The 17,524-nt window shown below is 39.8% G+C and overlaps 1 protein-coding gene across 2 annotated transcripts in view; it reads right to left on the minus strand.

The window, feature by feature from the left end:
* Window positions 1–119: 119 nt before the first annotated feature.
* The window catches only part of ESCO2 (establishment of sister chromatid cohesion N-acetyltransferase 2), a 43,170-nt gene continuing 25,765 nt past the window's right edge, over window positions 120–17,524 (minus strand). For both annotated transcript variants that reach the window (XM_070068253.1, XM_008249219.4), the window contains exons 9-11: window positions 16,603–16,746; window positions 6,512–6,687; window positions 120–1,387 (exon numbers count right to left, since the gene is read on the minus strand). In XM_070068253.1, the coding sequence (XP_069924354.1) occupies window positions 1,255–1,387; window positions 6,512–6,687; window positions 16,603–16,746 (453 nt within the window). In that variant the 3' untranslated portion in view covers window positions 120–1,254. The remainder of the gene's footprint in view (window positions 1,388–6,511; window positions 6,688–16,602; window positions 16,747–17,524) is intronic.

Genomic DNA, 17,524 nt, shown 5'->3' on the forward strand with positions numbered 1-17,524 from the left:
AATATGACCACACTCAAAGTAGGATACGGGGGAGCCTATTTTTTAAAGCTACTTGATTTTTTTTCCCCAAAGAGCATATACAATTTTATAATGACAAAAAATCAGAGCATTGAATTGTATAAAATAAAATGTTAATTTTAATTCATCACAATAACATTGAACACAAAATGTTAAATGTTTTTAAATAAGATATCTTAAAGAATTTAAAACAGCAGCAGTGCAGAAAATAGCATTAAAAATCTGCATATCTATACACATTGATACTTTCACATTTCTTTAAACCTAGACATTGGAACCATAACTTACAGGCCAATCAGAATGCAGATAAACAGCTTCTACAGAGTTACACCCTTGAAAAGGAAAGTCCTACTGGCATATAACAAAACAATTTGAAAAACGTGCATATTTACGGCTACAGTATTTATATAATCGATGTTTCTGTGTTCGCTGGTCCACCAATCTGGAAATATTTACTAACCTTGGTCTTATACATTTTGTAAAATGTTTTGCCAGATGTGTGTACTTTAAACTGGCAAAATATTAAAATCAAATGGATCACCTATCTAACCAACCATATCTTGTTAATGACTTCAAACAAATTTCTTAAATAGCAATACCAGCATTTTTGCACAACAAAAATTAATGACAAAAGTGCAATCACTAAGAATAATTTTAATTAAGGTAGCTTTGCATTTAATTTTTAAAATGTTAAGGTATAATATTTTTCATAAATGGACATCAGATATCTTGTTTCAAAACACGTTCTAAATAAACCTGAGCTGCTATAGATAAGTGCCTTTTATAAAGTGAGAACGCTATATGGAGAATTCAGAAATTACCTTTAAAAACTAAGCAAGGAAATTATTTGCCTGGGCTTAAATTTGCCTCTGTTTCTGTTGGGACATTGAGATAATCCTGGTCTACTATAAAAGGCAGCAGTCATATTTCCATAGAAAACCATCTTGCTTTTGTCAATGCTGTTATTTAAGGGACAAATAATTTTCCAGCACTAGCTATAAAGATTCTAAATTAAACACTCAGAATGCTAACTGGGAGACATTATCCAAATATATCTTTCCTTTGCATCACCAGATAATTTTCAACAAATTTATCCCTTTCACCTCAAAAGGAATAAAATTGTGAGCTGTGTATGAGTAAGTCTTGGTATCTTCAGTTATTCCATAGTTCATCTCATGTTGTAAGGGCTATCTGAATGTACTCACATAGTAAACTGTTTTATAGTTACAACTGGCTTTAACTATTGAAGTTGTATACAAGGAAATTTGGGGTGTTGCAGTACTTGGTTGCAAACAACTTGCCATCTGGTGTTGGGTCAGAAAATGCTATTTCATCAGTGCTGAGAAAACAGCCAAACATAAAGCAATTCCTAAAAAAAAAAAAAAAAAAGGAAAAGATGATTTAAGAGTGGAATCAACTTAAAATGCACACATTTAATCAGAATTTTAAGTAGATACTCTTGATTAAAACCAACATTTTCTGTAAATGATAAAATGTCAGATTTTAGGGGCCGGTGCTGTGGTACAGTCCTCTACCTGTGGAGCCAGCATCCCATATGGGCACCGGTTCTAGTCCCGGCTGCCCCTCTTCCGATCCAGCTCTCTGCTGTGACCTGGAAAAGCACAAGATGGCCCAAGTGCTTGGGCCCCTGCACCCACATGGGAGACCAGAAGGAGGCACCTGGCTCCTGGCTTCAGATCAGCGCAGCTCCAGTCGTTGCAACCATCTGGGGAGTGAACCAGCAGAGGGAAGAACTCTGCTTCTCCCTCTCACTGTCTGTAAATCTACTTCTCAAATAAATACATAAAATATTTAAAATTGTAGAGATGAAAGTCTTATGTTATTTCACAGACTAAAAAACAAACAAAAAAGAGGTCCAGAAGAAATCCTGCTGAATGGCAAAGGGAACTATACTAACTAGCCAGCTGACTTCATGGTAGCAAACAACTACTTAAACATTTTAACCAGTTATATATATATTTTATTTGAAAGAGTCACAGAGCAAGATAGAGCAAGAAGGTGACATCTTCAATCTGCTGGTTCACTCCCCAAATGACCGTAACAGCCAGAGCTAAGCTGATCCAAAGCCAGGAGCCACGAACTTCTTCTGGGTCTCCCACACAGGTGCAGGGGCCCAAGGACTTGGGCCTTCCTCCACTGCTTTCCCAGGCCATAGCAGAGAGCTGGATTGGAAGTGGAGCTGCTGGGACCCGAACCAGCTTTAACTCGCTGTGCCACAGCGCCAGCCCAACCAGCAGTTATTTTTCTCAAGCCTATATTAACATAATTTTAAGGCAAAAATAAATGTGCATTCTCAGTTCTTGATTCTGCTGAACTAGGATTTAAAGTTTTAAACTGGTTAAAAGTATAAGAAAATTGAGGAATGTTCTACAAAATAACTGTTTAGTCTTATGACATTGAAGAATCTGAAGAGTATAAAGATGCAATATATGGTCCTAGACAAGAAAACAAAATGCTGTGAAGGACACTTAAGATAACTGATGGGGCACAGCAGGTAAAGTTGCCGACTGCAGTGCCAGCATCCGATATGGGCGCCGGCTTGAGTCCCAGCTGCTCTACTGATCCAGCTCTGCTGTGGCCTGGGAAAGCAGTGGAGGATGGCCCAAATCCTTGGGCCCCTGCACCCAAGTGGAAAACCCCAAAGAAAGCTCCTAACTCCTGGCTTCAGATCGGCGCAGCTCTGGCCATTGAGGCCATTTGGGGAGTGAACCAGTGGATGGACGACACCTCTCTCTAACTGCCTTTCAAATAGATAAATCTTTAGTCATGCGTATTTCTTCAAGTTTTTTTTTTTAGATAAAGCATATCAATATTAAATTTCCTAAATGTTATTATCCTACAGTATTACGTGAAAGAATACTGTTGTGCTTAAATACACTCTGATGAAGCATGGAGGATTAAAGGGGTACCATGTATGTAAAGAAGGAAGAAGGCATATTTATACATTCAATGGTAAAGCAAATGTAAAAATACTGAAGTTTTTGAATTTGGGTAATGGTACATGGAGTTCTTTTTATTACCCTTAATATTCTTTTGTAAGCTTTATTTTGGAATAAAATTTAAAATCTTAATTAGAAGTTATGTTTCTAGTATACTTACTAGAATCCCCTCCACACACAAACAGTAATTTGATGAAATTATTTTTGTTTTTCTATGTAGTATCAACAATAGAAATATTAAACCTTTTTGTGTATTGAGACCTAACTGGTGCTTTTATATTCTCAGTGTAAATTTGCACAAATAACCTCAGTAGCTTCCTATGTAAAAACTAGAAATAGTAAGCTATTGTTTTAAGGACTCAAACATACGTCACTTCTATAGAAAAGAAAATTCAGCTTAAGACAACACACAGGATGGCTATCAATTATGTTAGTATGTCTAAGAAAAGACAGATGTTTGTTTTATACTAAGAAAAGACAGATGAATGTTTTATACTTCTCCTTTAAAGGCAACTCAATTTTTATACATTATTGCTTATGGATAACCTATTGCCTTACTACTCAAAAATACAACCTACAGTCCAGCAACATTCAGCATTACCTGAGAGAGCTTGCTACCAAGAAAATCTCAAGACCCATCATACATACTGAATCACAATCTATTTTAAACACCCACAGGTGATTCATACGCTCTTACAAATTTAAGACTAGCGGGCTACAGTCTGGTGGAACTAGGTTAGGTGCTGATACTTCTCAGGTTAAATTTATTTGAATCTCTTAGAAAATATGTAAAAGTTCTTCTAGATGCCAGCTTTTCTCATTGAGTCCCTTTGTAGGCATGTGTAGGTGAGCAGGATTATGGCCCAAGACTGGAGGCCCAGAGTGGTCTTGTTACTCACTTTTTAAATGAGTAGCACTATTCAAGCCTTTTGAGTTCTGTGCTACAAAGTGTGTCACTGGTTTATCCTGTCCATGATGAGGTACATATAAAACTGGAGAAAAGTGTTTTAAAACTCACTCATCTAATCTAGATAAGGTAAATTAATAAACAAGCTTATTTGTCACATATAGTAATAGAAAAAAAATTTTTTTTTGACAGGCAGAGTGGACAGTGAGAGAGAGACAGAGAGAAAGGTCTTCCATTGCCGGTGGTTCACCCTCCAATGGCTGCTGCGGCCAGTGAGCTGCGGCCGGCACACCGCGCTGATCCAATGGCAGGAGCCAGGTGCTTCTCCTGGTCTCCCATGGGGTGCAGGGCCCAAAGACTTGGGCCATCCTCCACTGCACTCCCGGGCCACAGCAGAGAGCTGGCCTGAAGAGGGGCAACCGGGACAGAATCCGGCGCCCCGACCGGGACTAGAACCCGGTGTGCCGGCGCCGCTAGGCGGAGGATTAGCCTAGTGAGCCGCGGCGCCGGCCAGTAATAGAAATATTAAATATCAATATACAGAGTTAATTCAGAGTATGCACATAGTTTAAAATGGAGAATAATTTGAGATACAATTTGTATGAGTCATCCTTCAAAAGTATACAATTCAGTGTTCTGGCATATTCACAACTGTTCAAGCATATTTTCATCACAGCAAAAAGAAGCCTTGTACACCTAGAAGTCACTCCCCATTCATCCTCCCCTCAGTCTCTGGAAATTGTCTGGACAGAGTTGCCTATTCTGGACATTTTATATATATAAAAAAATACAATATGGAGATCTTGTATGAATGGCTTATTTCAGTTAGGCTATTTTCAAGTTTCAACCATGTTACAGAATGTATCAGTACTCTTTATGGTGAATAATGATATCCATTGTTAATATATAACTATACCACACTTTATCCCTCAATCATAGATTGCACTGTTTACACTATGTTGGGCATATGCTTGTAAGTTTTATTTCTCCTGGAGAATATACTTTGAGAAACTGCCACATTAGCATTCCACAATGCACAATGGTTTTAATTTCTTCCACATCTTCACTAGCACTTTTAGGTTCCTTTTTAAAAAATTAGTCTAGGGGGCTGGTGCTGTGGCGTGGCAGTTAGGGCTGCCGCCTGCAGTGCTGGCATCCCATATGGGCACTGGTTTGGGTCCCGGCTGCTCCACTTCCGATCTGGCTCCCTGCTATGGCCTAGGAGGGCAGTGGAGGATGACTCAAGTCCTTGGGCCCCTGCACCCATGTGGGAGAATCGGAGGAAGCTCCTGGCACCTGGCTTCGGATCTGCGCAGCTCCGGCCACCTCGGCCAAGTGAGGAGTAGATGGAGGACCTCTCTCTCTGCTGCTCCTTCTGTGTGTGGCTCTGACTTTCAAATAAATAAATAAATCTTTAAAAAAAAAGTCATCCTAGGGGGTCTAGGTGGTATCTCATTTGTTTTCACTTCTTTTCCCTGATATTTATAGATTGAGCATCTCTGAATGTGCTTATTGACCTTTTGCAGTTCTTTGGGGGAAGTGTCTAATGAAATCTTTCGCTTATTTTTTTTTTATTTTTTTTATTATTTATTTATTTATTTATTTATTTTTTGACAGGCAGAGTGGACAGTGAGAGAGAGAGACAGAGAGAAAGGTCTTCCTTTGCCGTTGGTTCACCCTCCAATGGCCGCCGCGGCCGGTGCGCTGCGGCCAGCGCACCGCACTGATCCGATGGCAGGAGCCAGGAGCCAGGTGCTTCTCCTGGTCTCCCATGGGGTGCAGGGCCCAAGCACCTGGGCCATCCTCCACTGCACTCCCGGGCCACAGCAGAGGGCTGGCCTGGAAGAGGGGCAACCGGGACAGAATCCGGCGCCCCGACCGGGACTAGAACCCGGTGTGCCGGCGCCGCTAGGCGGAGGATTAGCCTAGTGAGCCACGGCGCCGGCCTCTTTTGCTTATTTTTTAAAATGAGTTGTCTTTTTATTGTGTTGCAAGTATTCTACATTTGCTAAATACTAGACCCTTATTAGATAAATGATTTGTAAATATTTTCTTGCATTCAGTGGGTTGTCTTGCTAATTCATTTTTTGTTTTTTCGTTTCATTTTTCTAACAATTCATTTTTTATTCCAAAACATTTATTTGAAAGCCAAAGAGACAGAAACTGGGCCAGGCAGAAGCTGAGTGCTAGCAATCCAATCATGTTTCTCACATGAGTGGTAGGGACACAAGTACTTGAGCCATCACCTGCTACCTCCCATTGGCAGGAATCTGGAACCGGAACTCCCAGCCCATGGACATGGATGTGAGATGCAGACTTTCCCAGCAACAACTTAACTGCTATAGCAAATGCCTACCCCCTAGCAAATACTTTTCATTTTATTTTAATAAAAAGTGTTGGTCCTTTACTGTAAGAAGTTTGAAACATGCGGGGCTCAAATGTTTCAGACTTGGAATGTTATATCCTAGACTGAGTGTATCTAGTATCTTCCCCCACAGTGCCAATGCTTGCCTTAGTCTTTGATAATATTTTTGCATAATTCTTTTATCTTCCCTGTGGTTCATGAGCCAAGAGAGGTTCTAGGAAAGTGAAGAACCTAAAATTTTAGGTCTAGATTATTTCTTACCTGACAGTATCCACCAGTCGTCTTGCAATGCGCTTTCTTCTTTTCAGTCTAAAAACCCAGATTCTACTTATCCCGCAGACTGCAGGTTCTGGAACATCTGAACACTGCCAAGCCCTATGACACTCTCTAGAGCTAGAGGATTCTGGGTCAGCTGGTTCGGAGAGTACACGGAAGGCCTGCAACGATATATAGAAGCATCTATAGCTAAAAACACAGATGACAGCACATTTCTTTACAAAAAATATTCCTTAAACACAACTTAAGTGTCTAATCTTATACCCCAACCCAATCTTAAAATTCATTGATATTTTTTGAATTCATTCCCATTTATAGTCACAGAAGGTTTAAAAATATTAGATACTCTCTTATTCCAATAAATCCCGTACCATTAAAAAGATTTATTTATTTGAGTTAGAGAGGGAGAGACAGGGAGAGAGGTCTTCCATCCTCTGATTCACTTCCCAAATAGCTACAATGGCCAAAGCTGGGCTGATCCGAAGCTGGGAGCTTCTTCCAGATCTCCCATGTGGCTTCAGGGGCCCAAGCACTTGGGCCATCTTCCACGGTTTTCCCATTAGCAGGCAGCTGGATCAAAAGTGGAGCAGCCAAGACTTGAACCAGTGCCTATGTGGGATGCTGGCACCACAGAATGAGGCTTAACCTACTACGCCACCGGCCCCTGAAAATTCCTTTTTATTAATAACTTGAACAGGGCCAGCACTGTTGTGTAGTAGGTAAAGCCACCAACTGCAATGCTGGCATCCCACATGGGAAGCAGTTTGTGTCCCAGCTGCTCCACTTCCGATCTGGCTCCCTGTGCTCACTTCGGCAGCACATATACTGATCTGGCTCCCTGCTAATGTGCATGGGAAAGGAGCAGAAGATGGCCCAAGTGTTTGGGACTCTGCACCCATGTTGGAGACCCAGATGAAATCCTGGCTTCTGGTTTTGGCCTGGCGCAGCCCTGGCCGTTGCAGCCATCTGGGGAGTGAACAGATGGAAGATCTGTATCTCTTCCCTCTAACTCTGCCTTTCAAATAAAAAAAAAAATCTTGAAAAAATTTTAAAAACCTAGGTGAGAAATCCAATTTTCTAAGTACATAAAATTCCCCTGCTTTCCATTCTATAATGGATACATGATAGCCTAAAAACCTGGTAACACTAAAGATTTTTTTATATACTACAGATGAAATTTGGTTGCTATTTATATTAAAATTTTGTTTTGAAATATTGAGATTCCTAAGATGAAAAAACAGTACAGAGAGGATCCACATATCCTTCATCCAGTTTCCCCAATTGTGACATCTTCTGTAATCATACTGTAATTCCAAAACCTAAAAATCACTGGCCAAAGCCAGGAGCTTTATCTGTGTCTCTCGTGTGGGCAAAAGAATCCCAAACACTTGGGCTATCTTCCACTGTTTTTCTCTGGCCATTAGCGGGAACAGCTGGATAGGAAGTGGAGCAGCCAGGACAGGAACTGCTGCCTGTATGGAATGATGGTGTCACATGTTGTGGCTTTACCCACTACACTACTAAGCCAGCCTCAGGCTATCTCTTTACAGTCACATCTACTCTTCCGCTCAATCATTCTCACAACTTTTGGCAACCTCTAATCTGTTCCCCTTCTCTGTAACACTGTTATTTTTGGAATGTTATAAATGAAATTAAACAGCATGTGATCATTTTAAGATTGGCTGTTTTCCACTCACATGAGTCTCTTCCAAGTAGCTGCATATGTCAATAGTTTAAAAAGTAATTTCATTGTGGGGGGAGAAGGAGGGAGGAAATAAAGCAGGACAGGGAAAAGAAATAGCCCATCTGTTGATTCACTTCCTAAATGCCTACAACAGCCAGGGCTGGGCTGTGTCAAATCCAGGAGCTAAGAACTCAATTTAGGTTTCCCAGGTAGGTTTTAGGGACCCAAGTAGTTGAGACATCACCTGCTGCCTCCAGGATAGGCAGGAAGCTGGAACTAAGAGTAGAATCCAGGACTCAAATCTAGGCACTCCAATATGTGATGTACGTCCCAAGTAATGTCCTAAGTGCTAGGCCTGTCAATTTTTTTTTTTTTTTTTTTTGCTAAGAAACATTCCAAATGTACAGATGTCCCAATTTGTTTGAATACTTACCTACTGAAGAACACTGGTTGTTTCCAGATTTGGGCTACTAAAAATAAAGCTACTATAAACTTTCATGTACAAGTTTCTGTAATGTTTATGTTTTATCTAAAGTAAATGCCAGGGAGTATTATTGCTGAGTCATATGACAAATGTATAATTTTTTGGGAAACTGCCAAACTTTCATAAATTATCAGCTTAAAATAGACTAGAATAACTATAAGGTATTTCATATAAGTCATATTAATCACAAAGCAAAAACTTATAGTAGACACACAAAATATAAAGAAATCACAACATATCACTACAAAAAGCATCAAATCAAAAAGAAAGCAAGGGCCGGTGCTGCGGCTCAATATGCTAATCCTCCACCTAGCGGCGCTGGCACACTGGGTTCTAGTCCCTGTTGGGGCGCTGGATTCTTTCCCAGTTGCCCGTCTTCCAGGCCAGCTCTCTGCTGTGGCCCGGGAAGGCAGTGGAGGATGGCCTAAGAACTTGGGCCCTGCACCCCATGGGAGACCAGGAGAAGCACCTGGCTCCTGCCTTCGGATCAGTGCGGTGCGCTGGCCGCAGCGCGCCAGCTGTGGTGGCAACTGGAGGGTGAACCAATGGCAAAAGGAAGACCTTTCTCTCTCTCACTATCCACTCTGCCTGTCAAAAAAAAAAAAAAAAAAAAAAAAAAAAAAAAAAAAAAAAGCAAGAAGCGGCTTCAGAGATGGCAGAATACAGAGGGAGCTTACTGCTCTAGTCTAAGAGAAGATAATGTAATAAAGGAGAGAGTGCAGTCTCAGGGAAGAGGGAGAAAATGTCAGAGGAATCTCTACACAAATTAGAGGGAAACAGTAGGCCTACGTGGAGGACATGGACGCCCACAACTCAGGAACCGGGCAGCCGAGAGCTTCCACACCAGCACTGGAGAATGAGCTGAGACCAGACAGCAACAGCCCAAGCCACTGATGATAAAGCAGAAGAAAGAGCTTAGAGGGAACCCGGCTTGGAGCCCCATGGGGGATAGTGGACCTGCCAAACTGGAGGAGAAAAAACAAAGTTGGGGGGCACATTTTCTCTCTACCGGGGCATTCTGCAAAGGCATCGTGTAACAAGCTGAGAGCAGGTACCATTTTGGACAATATGTAACAGCTATGCCAGCTCCTGTCTGCAACACCACAACAAGCAACCAGCTGAGTAGAGACTTCTGGCTCTGGTGGAGAGAACTAACAGGGGGCTGGGGAATCGTGATGGCAGGAAGCTTGTGTGCCCAGACAGTGAAAAAACTGAGGCTGTGTGGGAAGGCTGACACTGTGGCTGGGACTTTGGGCAGTCACTACAGGAGACTCCACACGCTCAGAGCTGCCTGGTTACCTGGTGAGGGACATTGCTGGGGAAGCTGAGCTTTCGCAAGTATCTCCACGAATGTCAAATAACAAACACACCAATTCAAAAAACAAGGATAAGGAAGACAACATGACTCCCCCAGAAGAACACAATACTTCATTCCTAGATTGTGAAGCAGATGAGATGGAAGAAATGCCAGAAATGCAATTCAAAAAATTGATAAGATTACATAGAAGTAATCAGAAGCAAATGCGTGAACTACTGAAATCCGTACATGACATGAAAGAAAATTTCTCCCATGAAACAGATCTCAAAGAGAAATCAATATGAAATAAAGAATCCAATAGAACAAATGAAAATGCAGTGCAAAGCCTAACACAGAATCAGTGAAGCAGAAGAATATCCAACTTACAAGTCAAAGCACAGGAAATTATATAGTCAGACCAAAAATAAGAGAAAATTAGAAAACTAAAAAACACTGTTGGTAATCTACAGGTTACTATCAAATGACCCAACATACGGGTTCTAAGAGTTCCTGAAGGCATGGAAAGAATGAAAGGATTAGAAGGTTTTTTTAGTGAAATTAAACAGAAAACTTCCCTGATGTGAAGAAAGAAAGGGACATTCAAGTACTGGAAGCACTTAGAAACCCTAACAGACATGACCAGAAAAGATCTTCACCAAGACACATTATAATCAAACTCACCACAGTAAAACATAAAGATTCTAAAATGTGCATGAGAAAATATCAATTACTTTCAGAGCATCTCTGGTTAGACTCACAACAACTTCTCATCAGAAACCCTACAGGCTAGGTGAGAATGGTGAGATATATTCTAATTCTTAACAGAAAAGAGCTGTCAATTCAGAATACTATACCCTGGCAAAGCTCTCATTTATGAATGAAGGTGAAATAAAAACCTTCCATAACAGAAATTGAAAGAATTTGTCACCACCTGTCAGCCCTGCAAAAGATGCTTAAGGATGTGCTACACACAGAAACACAGAAACATGGTCAGCACTAATGAAAGAAAGTAAAGGAAGGAAATCTCCCAGTAAAAGTACAAAGGAAATCCAAACTAAAAAGTAGGAGTATTTATGGGAAAATGGCAGGGCAAAGTCATTACTTATCAATAGTCATCTTGAACGTAAATAGCCTCTACTTACCAGTTAAAAGACAGGATGGCTGAAAGGATTAAAAACAAAACCCATCTATTTACTTTCTACAATAAACACATCTTACCAACAAAAATGCAAGCAGACTGAACGTGAAAGGATGGAAAGATATTCCATGCTAACAGAACCCAAAAAGCTGGTGTAGCCATCCTAATAGCAGACAAAATAGACTTCCACACAAAAACTGTTAAAAGAGACAAAGAAGGGCACTATGTAATGATTAAGGGATCAATTCAACAGGAAGATGTCACTATGATAAATGTATATGCACCTAATTACAGGGCACCTGGCTATTTAAAAGAAACATTAAGGGACCTAAAGGGAGACATAGACTCAAATATAATAGTAATGGGGGATTTCAATACCCCACTTTCAGCAATGGGCAGATCAACCAGACAGATAATCAGAGCAAGGAAACAGCAGAGTTAACAGACACTAATGATCAAATGGACCTAACAGATATCTACTGAATTTTTCATCCTACAGTTGCAGAATACACATTCTTCTCACTTGTACATGGAACCTTCTCTAGGATTGACCACATGCTAAGCCATAAAACAAGTCTTAGCAAATTCAAAAAAATCAAAATCATACATCTTCTTGGACCACAATGCAATGCAGCTGGAAATCAGCAACTCAGGAATCTCTAGATCATATGCAAACACATAAAGACTAAAAAGCATGCTTCTGAATGAACAGTAAGTCATAGAAGAAATCAAGATTCTGTCTCTCCTGTTCACTAACTCTACCTCTCAAATGAATAAATAAAATCTTAAAAAAAAGGGTAACTACTATAACTAATAAGATAAAATTAAATATTATTTGTAAAGTTATAAATTGTTGTAGCAGTAAAATTATTATTGAGCTACATATTTTTGGGAAAAACAAAAGAGTTACAGAGAGCAGAGAGAGAGAACGAGAAAGGTCTTCCTTCTGTTGGTTCACTCCCTAAATGGCCCCAATGGCCAGAGCTACGCCGATCAGAAGCCAGGATCTTCTTCCCAGTCTTCCAAGTGGGTGCAGGGGCCCAAGGACTTGGGCCATCTTCCACTGCTTTCCCAGGTCATAGGAGAGCTGGATTGGAAGAGAAGCACCTGTGACTAGAACCAGTGCCCATATGGGATGCTGGTGCCACAGGCATAGGATTAACCTGCACCACAGTGCCGGCCCCTGTAACTCTGTCTTTCAAATAAAAAATGTCCATTCTTCTGAAAGCAATTTACAGATTCAATGCAATACCAATCAAAATACCAAAGACATTCTTCTCAGATCTAGAAAAAATTATGCTGAAATTCATATGGAAACACAGGAGACTTTGAATAGCTAAAACAATCATATACAACAAAAACAAACCCAGAGGCATCACAATACCAGTTTTCAAGACATACTCAAAGGCAGTTACAGTCAGAACAGCCTGATACTGGTATAAAAACAGATGGTTAGACCAATGGAACAGAAAAGAAACACCAGAAATAAATCCAAGCATCTATAACCAACTTATATTTGACCAAGGAGCTAAAACCAATCCCTGGAACAAGGACAGTCTCTTCAACAAATGGTGCTGGGAAAACTGGATTTCTATATGCAGAAGTAGGAAGCAAGACCTCTACCTTACACCTTACACAAAAATTCACTCAATATGGATTAAAGATCTAAATCTGCCACCTGATAGCATCAAATTATTAGACAACATTGAGGAAATCCTGCAAGATACTGGCAAAGGCAAAGAATTCTTGGGAAAGACCCCAGAGGCACAGGCAATCAAAGCCAAAATCAACAAGTGCAATTACCTCAAAGTGAGAAGTTTCTGTAAGGCAAAAGAAACATTCAGCAAAGTGAAGAGGCAACTGACAGAATGGGAGAAATTATCTGCAAGCTATAGAACTGATAAAGGATTAATAACCAGAATCTACACAGAGATCAAGAGACTCCCCAACAGGAAAACGAACAACCCAATTAAGAGACGGGCCAAGGACTTAAACAGACATTTTTCAAAAGAGGGAATGCAAATGGCCAACTGACACATGAAAAAATGTTCAGGATCACTAGTCATCAGGGAAACGCAAATTAAAACCACAATGAGGTTTCACCTCATCCCCGTTAGAATGGCTTTCACAGGGCCAGTGCTGTGGTGTAGCGGGTGAAGCCACTGCCTTCGTGCTGGCAGCCCACATGGGCACCAGTTCAAATTCTGGATGCTCCACTTCCGAGATTCAGCTCTCTGCTGTGGCCTGGGAAAGTAATAGAATATGGCCCAAGCCCTCGCACCCCTGTATTAGTATGGGAGACTCGCAAGAAGCTCCCGGCTCCTGGCTTCGATCAGTGCAGCTCCAGCTGCTGTGGCCATTTGGGGAGTGAACCAGCAGATTTTTTCTTGAAGAAATCTTCAAGAAATCTTGAAGATTTTTTCTTTCTCTCCCTCCCTCCCTCTCTTCTCTCTCTCTCTCTGAGGCTCTGCCTTTCAAATAAATAAATCTTAAAAAAAAAAAAGAATGGCATTCATACAGAAATCAAGAAACAACAAATGTGATGAAAAGGTACCCTAATTCACTGTTGGTGGGAATGTAAACTGTTAAAGCCACTATGGAAGAAAGTATGGAGGAGATACCTCAAAAATCTGAATATAGACCTACCATGTGACCCAGCTATCCCACTGCTGGGAATTTACCCAAAGGAAATGAAATCAGTAAATCAAAGAGTTATATACACCCTCACGTGTATTGCAGCTTAATTCACAACAGCTAAGACATGGAATCAACTTAAATGCCCCACCAAAGACTGGATAAAGATAGGCACACTATGGAATACCAACAGTAGTTTAAAAAAAAAAAAAAAAAAAAAAAAAAGAAACCCGGTCATCTGCAACAAAATGAATGAATGAATCTGGAAAACAACATATTTAGTGAAATGAGCCAGTCCCAAAGAGACAAATACCTTATAGTCTCCCTGATCTGTGGGAACTGAGTACCTAAAACAAAATCTGTAGAAGTGACAATCACACTTTGAGAAGGGATGACTTGAGTGGCTCTTGTCTTGACTATCAAGGGACAGCATTTTCTTTTTTAATTTTCTCTTCATAATATTTGTTGAACTCTACTCAACAGAGTTAATCATATGTGTATAAAGTCAACTGAGGATGGATCTCATTAAAAAAATGAGTGGCAGGAAAAAGAGGCACCAAATCAAAGAGAAACAAGTTAAACTGTTTACATATAACATATTTCCGATACAGAGGAAACCCTAAAGATACCACAAAAAAACCTGTTAGAATAAATAAATTTAAGGAGCCAGTGTTGTGGTGCAGTGAATTAGGCTGCTACCTGTAACACCAGCATTCCATATGATTCCAGTTTGAGTCCTGGTTGCTCTACTTTCAATCCAGCTCACCACAAAAGCAGGGCAAGATGGCTCCAGTAGTTGGGGCCTGGCCCAGCCTTCGGCCACCAGGGGAGTGAACCAGTGGATAAAAGATCTCTGTCTCTTCTCTTTCAAATTAATTTAAAAAAAGATAATTTCTTTTTGATTCCTGTGCACAGCAAAGGAAATAATTTACAGAGTAATGAGATAACCTATGGCTTTGAAGAAAATATTTAAACCATACATCTGATGAGGGGTTAATATCCAAAATGTATAAAAAACTCAAAAGCAACAAAATAACCTACTTAACAAATGAATTAAACACCGGCAGAGACTTTTTCAAAAGGAGACATACAAATAGCCACCAAGTACACAAAAGTGCCCAAAATCTCTAATGATCTGGAAAAGACCAAACAATGAAATATAACCTCATACCTATTAGAATGATTATTAAAAAAATACAAAAGTGCTGGCAAAAATATGCAGAAAAGGAAACCCTTGCACACTGTTGGAGGGAATGTAAATTAGTAATTGTCATCATGGAAAACAATATGGAGAATCTCTGAAAAATGTAAAAATTAATCACTAAATGATCCACTCATCTCACCACTGGCTACATATCCAAAGGTAATGAAATTAAGACAAAGAGATCTCTCATTTTCATTAAGGTATTTTTTACAACAGCCAAGAACAGAATCAACTTATGTTTCCATCAATAGATAAATAAAGAAAATCTGGTAAATATACACAGTGGAACAACACACAGCCTTAAAAAAGAAGAAAATCCTGTCATTTGCAGCAACATGGGTAAACCTAGAGGACATTCTGCTAACTGAAATCAACCAGGTAAAGAAAAACAAATATTGAAATATCTAACTTAGAGGTAGAATCTAAAAAAGTTAAATATATGGAAGCAGAGAGAACAGTGGCTGCCAGGGGATATGGGGTCTGGGATACAGAGAAATGGAATTGTTGGTAAAAAGAAAAAAAGATTCAGTTAGATAGGAAAAATAAGTTTTGTAGACGATATTATAGCATGTTTACTATAGTTGCTGTATATTTGAAAACTGTTAAGCAGATCTTAAATGCTCTTATCACCAAAACATGATTAAGTATGTAAGGTGACAGCTATGTTAATTAGCTTTAGTAATTCTACAATGTATACAAAAATCACAGCAGCACATGGTACACTATAAAATTTTTATTTTTCAATCACACTTAAATAAAATTGAGGGAAGGCAAAAGGAAAGATGAAAGTGACCCCTTTACTGCCAATACAACCAGCTGCATTTCTAACTTCTAATAACAAAGTGTATGTCCATCTGTGTGTTATGTACTTATGTATATGCATGAAAGTATGTATGTGTATATATATATATACTTTCTAGAACACTGCTATTCAGTATCTAAAGTAGATCTAAATTAAGGGACAAATTACAACTATTTTGGCAAATGCATTAGCTTTCACAGAACCAAATGTTTAGCATCATGGGTCTATAGATATACTTATTTATAATCCTTAAGGTCCAGGTATAGAAATGGCTGCATGAAAACAAGACAGATGGACTTAATCTGCTTATTAAGTAAGATGATAAATGTAACAGAAATAATTGCTTCAATTACCCATATGGTCAAGGATATATTAATAGGAAAACAGTTATTAATGGTAGCAATTCTAAATGTTTACTGTGACTCGCTTAAGTACCTCATTTTCCTCATGAAATTCTGTCAATAATTTAAAAGACATATACCAGTCGGTGCTGCAGCATAGTGGGTAAAGTTGTCACCTGCCGTGCCAGCATCCCCTATGGGCACCGCTTCGAGTCCTGGCTGCTCTACTTCTGATCCAACTCTCTGCTATAGCCTGGGAAAGCAGTACAGGATAGCCTAAGTCCATGGGCTCATGCACCCACATGGGAGACCCGGAAGAAGCTCCTGGCTCCTGGTTTTTGATGGGTGCAGCTCTGACCGTTGCGGTCACCTGGGGAGTGAACCAGGAGATGGAAGATCTCTCTCTCTGCCTTTCCTTCTCTCTCCATTTAACTCTGACTTTCAAATAAATAAATAAATCTTTAAAAATAAAATAAAAGACATATACCATACCTGTTTGATGGGTTCTGCAATTAAGCATCCAACTACCCTTTTTTCATCAGATATAAAGAGAAAAGTTTTGACTTTGTTTGGACATTTGGGTACAACATGCTGGAAGCCCAATTCGCAATCAACAAGTTCTTGAACATCTTCTACCTAATGATGTTAAAAACCAGGTAAATTTGTTTTGAAAAGCACAACAGAAATATTCACTTGCACAAAATACATGCTTATTATAATTTTGGCCCCTTATCTCTACTCCAAACTTTAACCACCTCAAAATTATTTCACTACTAACACATTACATCTGCTACTTTGCAAACCCAGTTTTAAGACCTGTTTTAAGATCATATTCAGCAGAAAGAAATTCAGATTCTTTCTGAAGAGAGAAGAGAAGGAGGAGGAGAGAAGGAGCAGACAGTTCAAACTTATTTTAGCTTTATTCATTGTTCATAGTGGCTAAAGTTCTAATTCAAGAAACATAGCCAAGGGACTAGAGTTATGGTAAAGCAGGTTGAGTCACTGCCAGACACACCAGCATCCCATGAGTGCTGGTTCGAGTTCTAGCTGCTCTGCTTCTGTGCTACCTCCCTGCCATGTGCCTGGGAAAGCAGCAGCAGATGGCCCAAGTACCTGGGCTCCTGCCATACTGGAAGACCAGGATGGAGTTCCAGGCTCCTGGCTTTGGCTTGGCCCAGCCCTAGCCGTTTTGGCCATTTGGGGAATGAACCAGTGGACAAATTATAACTCTGTTACTCTGCCTTTCAAATAAGTAAATAAATCTTTACAAAAGCAATAAACAAAAACAAAAACAAAAAAAAAGAAAAAAAGGAAAGAAAAGAAACAAAAAATAGCACGAAGAAACAGACCTCAGGAATCATTCATTTCTCAACACTGCGAAACTTAGTTCATCTTTCACAAGTGGAAGGTAAAA

This window comes from Oryctolagus cuniculus, chromosome 2 (assembly GCF_964237555.1).
Source record: "Oryctolagus cuniculus chromosome 2, mOryCun1.1, whole genome shotgun sequence".
Taxonomy (NCBI): Eukaryota; Metazoa; Chordata; class Mammalia; order Lagomorpha; family Leporidae; genus Oryctolagus; species Oryctolagus cuniculus.